Source organism: Periplaneta americana, chromosome 10 (assembly GCF_040183065.1).
Source record: "Periplaneta americana isolate PAMFEO1 chromosome 10, P.americana_PAMFEO1_priV1, whole genome shotgun sequence".
In the NCBI taxonomy this organism is placed as follows: Eukaryota; Metazoa; Arthropoda; class Insecta; order Blattodea; family Blattidae; genus Periplaneta; species Periplaneta americana.
This window is the reverse complement of record NC_091126.1, coordinates 46,806,018-46,818,239: the sequence shown is the minus strand read 5'-3', so window position 1 is coordinate 46,818,239 and position 12,222 is coordinate 46,806,018. Positions and strand designations below refer to the sequence as shown.

The 12,222-nt window shown below is 34.0% G+C and overlaps 1 protein-coding gene across 6 annotated transcripts in view; it reads right to left on the bottom strand.

Annotated features, from left to right (window-relative positions):
• Nucleotides 1-266: 266 nt before the first annotated feature.
• Nucleotides 267-12,222, bottom strand: part of LOC138707648 (serine-rich adhesin for platelets-like) — a 164,890-nt gene continuing 152,934 nt past the window's right edge. For all 6 annotated transcript variants that reach the window (XM_069837343.1, XM_069837346.1, XM_069837349.1 and 3 more), the window contains one exon: nt 267-5,071. In XM_069837343.1, coding sequence (XP_069693444.1) covers nt 2,133-5,071 — 2,939 coding nt within the window. In that variant the 3' untranslated portion in view covers nt 267-2,132. The remainder of the gene's footprint in view (nt 5,072-12,222) is intronic.

Genomic DNA, 12,222 nt, shown 5'->3' with positions numbered 1-12,222 from the left:
ACTTACAACTGAATACAGTACATTGAAATCAAATGCACATTGTGTTGATTGATAGTTGTAGATTAACTACCTGATATCCTGTGTGGAAATGAAATTGTAGATCATCCCAGAGTAAGATGAAGTGAAACAAACCTATTTCTATGCTTTTCAAGAAGTTCATCACAACATTAAATGCTCATTAAGTACCCCAAGTTTCTCACTCACAACTGATCTATGATAAAGAGGTGTCAATAAGTTCATAGGTATAATGTAACTGAATAAAACAATTGTCACAAATAAAATCTACTTTATACATCCGAATTTTCCTATCATACAGCACTTTTACTTTAAAATTCATTAGTATCTGTCATTAAAATTACACAAAAGTGAACAAATTTCCATTTATGGGAAATGCAATTAATGTAAAATTCATAAAATGAAATATTTCATTATATACTACAAAAAATAAAATAAAATTAATAAAAAAAATACGTATCAAATTTTGTGCGATCAGGCAACGGCATTGTAAGGAAATATCCACTTCTGATGTAAAGTTGGTCTAGAGCTCAAACCTATGCAGACACAATATCAAGATAAGACAGGTTGCATTTCAATGCACATATATTAACATTATAAAAGAAGTAACTGAATAATTTTTTTCTCTTCATATCCTTTCTTACAGTTGATTTTATATACACGCATGTGACTATTTATATATTTACACGTCAAATGCCTAGACTGTCTTAACTTGACTTGCATTTGTCTCTAAAGTAAAATAGAACTTCAGTATCATCACTTTATTATATTTGGAAATATAGTTTAGAAAGGTTCCTAACATTTATAAGTATCAGTTTTCCAAATTTAACATCACCTGTTTCACAGTGCGGACAGATCAGACCAGTAGCTTATATGTTTAGAGATTACTCTTAATGTAACAACTATTTCTTTTCCTTGTCATAACTATTTCTCTTGCTTGACAGAAGTTTTAAAAATCTGCAGGCCTTTCACAATCCATTGTTGATCAAAATGTTTCCTGAATAATATCACTGAATGTCTACTCATGCAACGTAATACTGAAGCATTTGTTTAATACACGTATCATTTTGCCATTTCAAGGATATCATGTTTATGAAGTGACAGGAAACTTAAATTTTATGCTTTGTACTTCAACCCCTTAGTACATCCCATCAATATTAAATAGTATGGATTAATTCACCTGCAGTATTTATAGTGTGTAACAAATAATTAATGCCTTTTTCCCTGATGAGTTACATCAGTACTGATACTGTATATTTATATGAAGATTTTTATGACTGCTTACTTCTGTCTGATATTGCAAATGTACGTATTTATCTTAGTTATTTTGTTTTGTATTATCTCAGTTTGTATACACATTGTTGTCTTTGAGGCAGAGGTCAACATTTTTTTTTTCTGCACCCAGAACGAACTGTTCGACTATATATTTCTAGACCAAAGACTAAAATATTGGTGTATTTTAATTTATTCATTTTCGAAGAAGGCCATGTGATATTTCATTTTCGTGTTGTTGAAAAAGCTTGGGTGCCAAGTTCTGGAATTTTTATTTATGTTTAGATTAGGAGGAAGCTACTTTGAAGTGACACTGCTCTTCAGATTTCATACTACCACATGAATTCTTAAAATTTTTACTAAGCCACTGGACTAGTAATCAGTTCCAATATTTATTTTACACAGTTAAATGCATTATGAAAGACTGAAATAATTTTATTACAGGGACTGATCCACACTATATTTCATTTTTATATACATATATATACATATATGTATACATTTATATACACATGTATATGTACATGTATGTATGTGTGTATATACGAATGTACACACATACATATATACAAACACACACACACATATATATATATCCATACATATATATACCGGTATTTTGTACTAAAGTGCAGTGAAAATATACCTCAGTCGAAATTGACTGTTTTGACTAGATCTGACTGAGGTATTACCACAAAAATCATACGGTAGACTACCTGTCCACCCTGAAGAACCTGTCATAACTTTGGCAATTTTCAAGCAGCACTTGCTGCACCGTGTGCATTTAGCCTTACACGAAATTTATGCATTGGCATCTAATATTTAAACAGAAAAATGGAAAACCACTACCTTTTCTTCGTTACATTTGTTTTTCTGATTTGCGTAAGGGGTTGTCCTTTCTTGATGGGTTTCTCTACCTTTGTAGCAATATGTTTCTTCTTTTTTGGTCTCTCTGGTGAACCATTGCAACACTGACACTTCTTGATATGACCTCTTCTCCTAGAAGACCTCATGGGTTTCACATGTGTTTCACAAGTACCGCTAATGGAACACTCATCTTTACCGTCCAAACGCGATTTTGAAATTAGTTCTTCCCCATCTGGGCTAGGTAATGTGTCTGTTTCTGTCATGGAAGCCGATATTAGCAGTAGAGGTAATGAATCCACACTGATATCGTCACAACTCTCTCTTCCAACACGTTGCTTTGCACGTAACCCTTGTTGTTTTTTGTATGTACTGTCAATGGAATGGGGATGGGATATTACTGTTGAGGATTCTGTGGTTGGCACAATTTTTGAGAGGGAATGGATACTCTTAAACCTTTTGTCACGTAACAAACCACCCTGATCATACATGTGTTCATCTCTAACCCTCCCACTTTTTGCATTTGTTCCCATAAAATCTTTTTCCATCAGATCATCAGTGGAAAATCTCTTGCCAAGACGGTTCTTTTTACTTGGAAGTCTTTTTCCCGAATTTGTTGAGCTCTTCCCATCAAGAGAATCCATGCCATTTGTACTAGACAATTTTAAGGTTCCATCATGACTCTGTGGATTAGTAATTGCAACTTTGTTACCAATGATGGGAAGCAAAGGAAAAGTTGGCTGAACAGGTGCAAGTGAAGAAGACGACTCATCATTACTTATCTCCACCACATCCACATCAGTGTTAGCTCCATCATCTAACTGTGAAGACATCTGAGATGATGGACTCATTTCCTCAGAATCTTCATCATCTGCACCAGTCTTATCCTGGGAACTCGAAGAATCCCACGTTTCTTGAGAATCCACATGGGCGTTGAAATACTGATTGGGCCTATTTTGTCGTGCTCTCTTAATAGCTCTGCCCACGTCCTGCCGACTAGAAGATATTTTCTTCCCGTAAGTATAGGTGAACTTCTGGGCAGCAGTCAGTGAAGGTAACGGATCTCTTGTGTTGGAAGTTTCAAGAAGATGTGTAGATGCTGTGGATGACAATGTTGTTGGGACAGGAGAAGGAATTGTTACATCCAATGTGGAAGCTACTACACTGGTTGCAAAGGAATCCAACGTCACACTATCTTCACTTGATGAACTGGTAACAGGCAAGTCTACTTTTGTTCCAATGTTTGATTCACTTGGAACCGATGCAGATGCAGGTAGAACTTGTTTTGGGCCACTATCCTGCGATTCTTCTATTACTGTATCTAAGTGTGACAGCACAGTTCTTGAAGTAACACTTAAGGATTTTGCTAAAATACTTTTCTCTGGCAATGTAGTCTTTGGATCACCATTTAATGAACCTTCATTCCTACCGGATTTATTAGATGCAGACTCTACAGCATGTTCATTGGACGAGTCGAGGACTAGACTAGCAGAAACACCATCATTGGGATCGGACTTAGAACTTCCATTCAGAGACTCTTCCACAGAAGAGCAGCTCCGAGACGATGCATTTTTGGATCCACTATTTAGTAAACAACCTTGGCCTGAAGAATTAATTTTCACGTCAGATTGGGAACTTAACTTTCCACCTCGCAAAAGGTTCATGGGTGTGTTATATTTATTTCGTTCTTTACTTGTCAAACGATACTTCCAATCACTGTAAGACTTCTTTGAACCGAAAGATCTAGTTTCTCGCCTTTCAGAGTCCTCGCTAGCCTGATTATCTACAGATGGGTTTCCATGATGGGATCCCTCTTGACTGCTGGAGGAATATTCATGCCGAAAGTTGGAACCAGAGTAGGATTCCCCAGTTTCCGCAGTTTGACTACAGGAGGCATCCTGCATCGTCTGTTCAAAGCTAGGAGATGAATTTGGGTCAAGTAAGAGATCAGCTTCAGGAAAAAGTTCGCTTGTACTGGGTTCATCCACACCCAAATCTTCACATTCTTCAGACAAGCTTTTCTGCAACCTCAGTTCTCTATCTTGTCTTGCCAGTTTTTGTTGCATTTCTATTCGTCCTAATTTCTCTATTCGGCGCTTTTCTTCTGTATCACTTTCCAATTTTCGATATGTGTGAATTGTATTAGGATGAACATGAAGAGAATTTGAAGTTATTCCTGTTTTCCTGCCTACAGCGACAAACTTGGCATCTGATAAGAAGGAACGCCTATCTTGTGCAACTTCCTCCACTTCAGAATTGCCGTCCCTGTCTGTCAGATGTAGACTACTTCCTACCTGTTCAGTAGCCATGTCTGACTCAACTTTCTGCACCATTGCCGGTTGAATGGCAACCCGAACTCGCTTCACCACTGGCACAACATAACGCCAAGGTGAATCCTGTGTCTCTGAATTCATCTTTGCTGATAAACAATACTGCATATCATTAATGTAATCCAAGCGATTGGAGGATTTAGATGGAACATGGTATGTCCCCACTTCTGATCCACTCCCAGCTCCAGTAGCAAATTCCGATGTTTGTGTTGTGTTCGTCCTGCATATTAACCCTGCCTTTGACATTATCTGACCTGCACCCTCAACACTGGAAGTCTGACAAACTGGATTGCTCTCCTGTCGCTTGCAGTTGCCAGGTACCTTGTTGCAACTGTTTCCACTGGAGGTGGTACTGCTGCTGCTACTACTGCTGCTGGAACTGCCACCACCACTACTACTGCTGCTACTGCTGCTGCTGCTACTGCTGTCGGTGTTCTCCTGTATCTCTCCCTGCTTTCCTTTCTGCAGACCATTCTCCACCAAGTGCAGATGGGGAGCACCTTCCTGACTGCTCGGTCCCATACACATTGCGATGTCACGTGAAGATCCTGGTGTCCCATCTTGCAGAAACAGTCCTTCATTCAATGCATCTGAAGCATCCAACACTACTATTACTTATGTATCATTAAGAATTGTACAGTTAAAGCAGAAGTACTTGAAATGTAAAGGAATTTCATTAACAACTCCTAAAGTAAATGATGACATATCTTGATGAATGACTATCCCAATGAACTGTATGTATTTGCAAAGTCACAGAGCATCACAAATGAACACTCAAACTTAATTTTTGGTTACATAATCCAGGCATAGAATTTATGTACTGTACTATTATAAGAAATACAACTCGCTATAAACGTGTCACACAAAATATTATAAGTGTATTTTTTTACTTATCATTTACATTAAAAATAAATTTTCTCTCGTATCTCGAAACCAAATAGGAATATGAACACAGATCCTTGCAAGCTTACTTGTAACATCTTTGCGGTATGAAGCAAAATGAAAGATAGCATTTTCTTCAAAATTTCAAAATAAGTTTTGTTACAATTCGGTTTCAAAGATGAACCTGAAGAACACTGGACAACTTCTACAAGGTTTGTCAAAATGTATGTACTTCGTGAACTTATGGTATCAAAACGGAAGAAAATCAAAATAAATCCAACAGATACATATACTTTCACTTTTAAATAATAGAACAAGAAATCTTACAAGTAAATGTAACCTTCTTCCTACAAATAAGATTCTACTAACTTATAAAATCACGTCCCCTCCATTTAATCATTAGCCTATTCTGAATTGGTAACTAGCATTTTCAGTACATACCATTAACAACTGTAATACATAAACACAATTTAATATTTCCTAATCATTATCGTATTCTATTCCTGTTTATGAAATTCAGAACTTGTTTCATTTTTTTTAACTACTTCATTACATTTTAAATTCTTAATTTAATATTTCTCAACAGTAAAAAGAAAAAAAGTAAATTATACCAGCTGTTTATACAATCTTCTATATTCTTCAAATATTATTGTCAGTGCTTTCTTCTCAATGTTTAATGGAGGGGACACATTTTACCTGCAATTACAGGTAAAACTCAACACAAAATTTTTTTATACAGATATGCAAGATATCAATACTTTTATTTTTAAGGATATACATAGCCATAATAAAAACTTCATGTGTGTACCATGCAGTCATAATTTTAACGCAATTTGCGACTGTGAAAGTGCGTCTGTAAGCTGAAGTAGAAAAGACAATTCACAAGTAAAATTAACCCAAGGTCCTTCTTTAATTTTCGTTTTAACAAAAATTTCAACATATAACAACAGAAATAAATCTCAATGGGAGAGCACCCAAACTATTTCAAGATTCTGTCCCTACATCTATCTGAATACAAATGGGCGATAAAGTGAGGGAACATGAGCCAGCTTTGCTCACTGAAATCGTTGTGCTTCCAATATGAAATGTCTCCACAGGAAAGGTATCAGAAAATATATTACGTACAATTCCAACATATGAAAGAATAATAAAAATTAAAAAAAAATAAAATAAAATAAAATAAAAATAAAAATAAATAAAAACATATTATTACAAGTATAGTTTACGAAATTAATGACTTCAAAATAAATTTTCAGCAACATACACTTTTCAATTAAATATGTCATTTAGTACTGTTCCTAGTTGTAGCAAATATGGTGTGAATGTGCATTCAAATAAATATTACTCATGTAAGTGGGAAAACAATACCGGTACTTAAACTAAGCGAATTATTCAAAACTTATATTACATGTGATATACGAAATAACATTATAATAAATTCAAGTACTTCATAATTTTTAAATATACAAGAAAGATTTCATTATTAAAATCGTTCTTAATACGCAAACCTTTATAGTATACCTATGCAAGATTAAATTATAGCAAAATTTTATTTTGAACCGAGAGACAGTCTTTCACACTATGATGTTTTGGAAGGTCTAAATAAGCAGGCTGAAACAGACAAAAGACACTGTAACAGACAATAATTGTGAAACAAGTGAAATGCAAGTGGATAAAGATCTGTAAGGCAACAATGTATAAGCAAATATAAAAATTCGTTAGAAGTCTTATTTAATACCTGCAGAGAGTTTACAGTTAAGAATATTATAGTGCCTGTTATTTCTCTCCCTACAAGTTCTAGATCTGACTGGCATTCATTCACTTACAGTGCAACTATACCGGTAATTAAGAAAATATAACTATACAATAGTATGACGAAATGGAACTCTTCTCGAAAATTATACAATTACATTAAAACATTATATAACTTAACTATTAACTATGTAGCACAAAATAGAAGTGCAAATTAATAGAAATAAGATGGCAAAAATAATGATGCGGTATGTTTAGAGTCACTGGCAACAAAGCAGGCATTTACTTCTCTATACAAAAATGGAGGATGGAATAAAGTACTGAAAACCAAAGTTATAAACCAAGCAGCCTGCCATTAGACACCAACAATAATGCAATTTAATTCAATTACATAATATATAATGCTCTCTATATGCATTTTGTACCAACTCAGATGATTAGTTAATGTACTAAACATGTTTGTATGCCATTATCACAGTGCGAATGATTAGAATTTATTAAATATTACACACTCTGAGTTCTCATGACATTTCGGCACTTAATAGCCAACATTTTATCCACTTGATGAATGTCTTACAAATTAAAATTAATTCTGAAAACAAAATTTCACTTTTATAACGTAATCTTGATTAATGCGAGCATCTACATAACTTGGAGTCATACTGGTGTTCATATTAATGCAATTTCAGCACAGTGAAAATGTATCCCGACATACATACTCTTATGTAAATTTGTAAATAACTTCCTTGTATATTAATAAGAAATTAAGCAGGGTAAATTTTTTATTAATATAACCATAAATCTCCTCAATTTTTTATGTCAGGAGGCAATATTATTATTACTATTAGAATGGATATCTGAATATGACAGCATAGTGTGGTTAGTATCTCTCACACAAATGGCAATAAGAAATTAATGGTGTATTAATATGGAAAAAATATGTTCAAACCCTCTTCTTTTGACATTATAAATGATGCTTTGTGATATGATTGAATCTAGACGTTTGTTTTTGGACTTGGAAGACGTAATGTAACATAGCTAGCAACATTATACAACTTATTTATCCAATAATTACGTAATTTATCCAAGTGATGCACTAAAGCTGTAGTTCCTTTGCTGCCATAGACATCTCCCTCAGTGTATCATGGGAGGCGAACTACATATCAACAGTGTTTAGGTGAAAGGGCATAACCCTCATTTTTTACATGCGACTTCTTTTTGCTGTAATTAGTTAAAATTTAATTACAAAACGTGAAGTTATGTTTTTGACAATTATATTTACATTCCTTCATATAAAGCAACTAATAATAATGTGTTAAAATTAGACAAAATGAGAGTACCCCACGAAAACCTACCACCATCTTTGTCCACCACAAATTCCAATTTGATCTGCTTGGATTCGAAGCTGGCCCACTCACCAACATGGAAATTTAACACTAGCCATTCAGCTAACAGTGTGCCAACATTTTAGCGTTTATTTCACTGAATTTCATTACCAAGTTTCGAGATATATTTCAATACAATAATAGTAGCCTTAAATTTTATGTTTTTCTTTTTTTAATTTGTTTTCAACATTAATATTTCTAATCGGTTATTTAGTAACTCCTTGTAAACTGCACTTTTTTTTTTAGTGGAATTGATGATAGCAAAATGACATTTTGCGAGAGATGAATCCAAGGATTTACCATAGGATTACTTGTTATTCACTTCAGAATTTGGGAGGAGAAGTCTCTTAAAAAATAGTTAATCAGCCCAAGAGAAATTCGAACTTACACCCAAACTCAGCCTCTGAGCATGACTACAGTTCACTATCCCAATCAGCTACGCCAGTGGCTTCTATATTCCCATATTTCAAATCTTGAATAAAATGTTTTTGATACTTTTCATCCAGAAATCTTAAATTATTTGGCACTATCTTCTGATTATGGACAATACAATGAAAAAAACTGTACAAGTAAAGTAAATGAATAAATAATTTTATTAGTAAATAAATAAAAATAAGACTTTTATTTTACCCAGTACTGTAACTTTAAATACCTGAAAGACAGTCTTTTTTATTTCTTTGTGCATGGATTACTTTTAAACTCTGCACGATTCTAATGACAGTTTGTAACAACAATGGCATTGGATGAAACCTGAGTGTTTTGTCTTGTAATCCAAATTTTTAATAAAACTAAAATGGTTTATGTTTACATTTTTGAAGCAAACGAAATAATAGAGCAATGAAATAGAATACTAAACTATTGTTTGTGGGACATCACAATATCAACATTATGAACACCTCTTACTTTGACTGCCATTTTCAAAAAAAGAAAACTAATATGTGAACTCTATTTTATAGCTTTTTTTTTGTGGGAAAAATTTCTAGTAGAAAAATGTATATTTTATATTACAAGTATATACATTTATCTGTTGAGATATTTGTAAAAAAAATGTATGGAGTTGTTAGCAGCTTCGAAGTTATGTTGAGACAAACATGACTATGTAGTACCAAATGGGGTTGCTCAACACCCCTCAATACTACATACCACATGTACATCAATATTGTGGCACAGTTCTCATTACATCATTTCAAAATCTAGAAAAGTGAGACAAAATTCAAAACAATGCAATGAAAATTATCATAGATGGTGATAAATCAACTCCATTAGAAGCAATGCGCATGTTTACCAAAATTGTTCAATAACTCAAACTACAGGAACAAGTTTTGATCCAATATGACACACTCATGCGACTTCCAGTAAATAAATGGGAATTGAAAACCATCTCAGTAAGGAAATTAATTACACAAAAAACATTTGCAGAAAGTGTGATAAATTTACAACAAATTTATGAAGCCCCAAACAAAAGAGAATATATACTTTTAGAAGAAAATCTTCTGCATGAAGATATCATAAATTTCGAATTATAACTTATTCAAGTCAGCAGTAAATGTTAAATGTTATGTTTTATTTAACGATGCTCGCAACTGCTGAGGTTATATCAGCGTCGCCGGATGTGTCGGAATTTTGTCCTGCAGGAGTTCTTTTACATGCCAGTAAATCTACTGACATGAGCCTGTCGCATTTAAACACACTTAAATGCCATTGACCTGGCCCAGGATCGAACCCGCAACCTTCGGCATAGGAGGCCAGCGCTATACCAACTCGCCAACCAGGTCGACAGTCAGCAGTAAAGTCAGAAAACAATAATATCTTTCTCAAACAACTGAGCGTAGAAACCACACGCACTAATTATCCACATCTGAATCATGGCTACATATTTGTACAGATGGATCATTGACAAACTTTCAGAACCAACAAGTTCAATAAAGCTGTCATTCTTACAAATTGCAAAGCAACCATACAAACAATTATAAATTAATTCACACGCCATAAACACAAGAGAATGCTGTAGACTACAGAATATCAGCAAAAAACAAGCAACCTGAACTAAGAATTTCTGAGGTGGAGCTACAGCAGGTAGGTTCTTTCTCAATTTGGTATAGAGTTAGAGAAAAATAAATATTGTACTGTACATTTAGAAAATAATGAATTAAAAATTCAAATGAGGGAAATGTGGGTTCAGATATTTAATGTTTTGGATAATTGATGTTCAGATAATCGACATTATTTGTAAGTTGTTTTCTATTTGTTCAACGAAAAATGGTGTTGTTGCCACTTAATAATGTAAAAGAACAAATGTAATTGAATAAAAATTAGTCTGAAGATAAAACCGTCCAAATGGTGTCCATTTTATTTCACGCACTCCTGCAGACTGACTCTGAAATTCAGCATAGCACACTGTACCATATTTTGCATTATCACCATAATCTCTCGAGAAAGTGCTTCCTTCAGGTCATTAATTGAATATCTAACATTCTAAATGTGCTAAGTGCCAATTTTTCAAATTTAATTTTATTCAACCTAAGGGAGGAACATTCATATGAGAATACCATATTAAATTGTCTTTGCCATAGCTCAACTGTAAGTGATTCATTTATGCGCCAAAAAATAGCATTGTAGATATCTCAACATGCATTGCGCAATGTTTTTTCATCATTATCTCAGAAATTTGTTTTTGGCACTTAGCATATTTAAAATGTTAGATCCTCAATTGTGTGGGGTTTGTCAATGTACACTTTCCCTTTCAGGTAATCCCAAAGAAAATAATTACAAACACTGAGATCAATGTGAACGAGCAGGCCATAGTTATATTTCCATGGCAGAAAATGACATATCCAGGTAAAATTTGGTTTACAACTGCTATTGAAGACCTAGATAAATGTGCAGTTGCACCATCTTGTTGGAACCAAAGTTGACAAGTAGCAATGAGTTGTCTGAAAAGTTCTGGTAACAAGTTGCACAACGTCGAAATGTTGTGATCTGAATTAATCATAAATGTACAAATATTTTCCCTGAAAAAATACAGGCCAATTACCTCAAATCTACCCACCACACACCACACCATTACATATTCACTTTGGAGGGAATACTCATGCAGGATGTATGGATTTCTCTCTGACCAATGTTGAAAGTTTTGTTTGTTGACATAACCAGAGAGGTGAATGTGTGCTTCATCAGTCATCATTCATCATAATCATGTAATCGTTCAGGATTTCAAGCATGGTTTCTGAGAAATCTCTTCAGTTTACCCAGTAACGACAAATGAAGAGCTCCCTCGAATAAGGATGTAACCAACAAATCTATAATACACGTTTCAGGAGAAAAGAAAATAATTTTAGGGGCATGTTTCGTTAGCCCTATAGGCTATTTACTAGCAGAACCATTTGATTAATCAAGGATACAAGTTTATTCAGCTATTGGATGCATTCATTTATTGTTATAAAATACACATTTCAGGAGAAAAAAATAATTTCAGGGACATATTTCGTTAGCCCTATAGGCTACTTACTAGCAGAACCATTTGATTAATGAAGGACACAAGTTTATTCAGCTATTGGATGCATTCATTTATTGGTATAAATGAATGCTTCAAAATTACTTTTTCCACCGAAGCCACACATTTTATTAATTTGATGTTACATCCTTTTTCGAGGGAGGTCTTCAATTCAACTTCTGCACAGTCATAATTTGTAGGGGTGGAGATTTAAATCCCAATGCAAAAT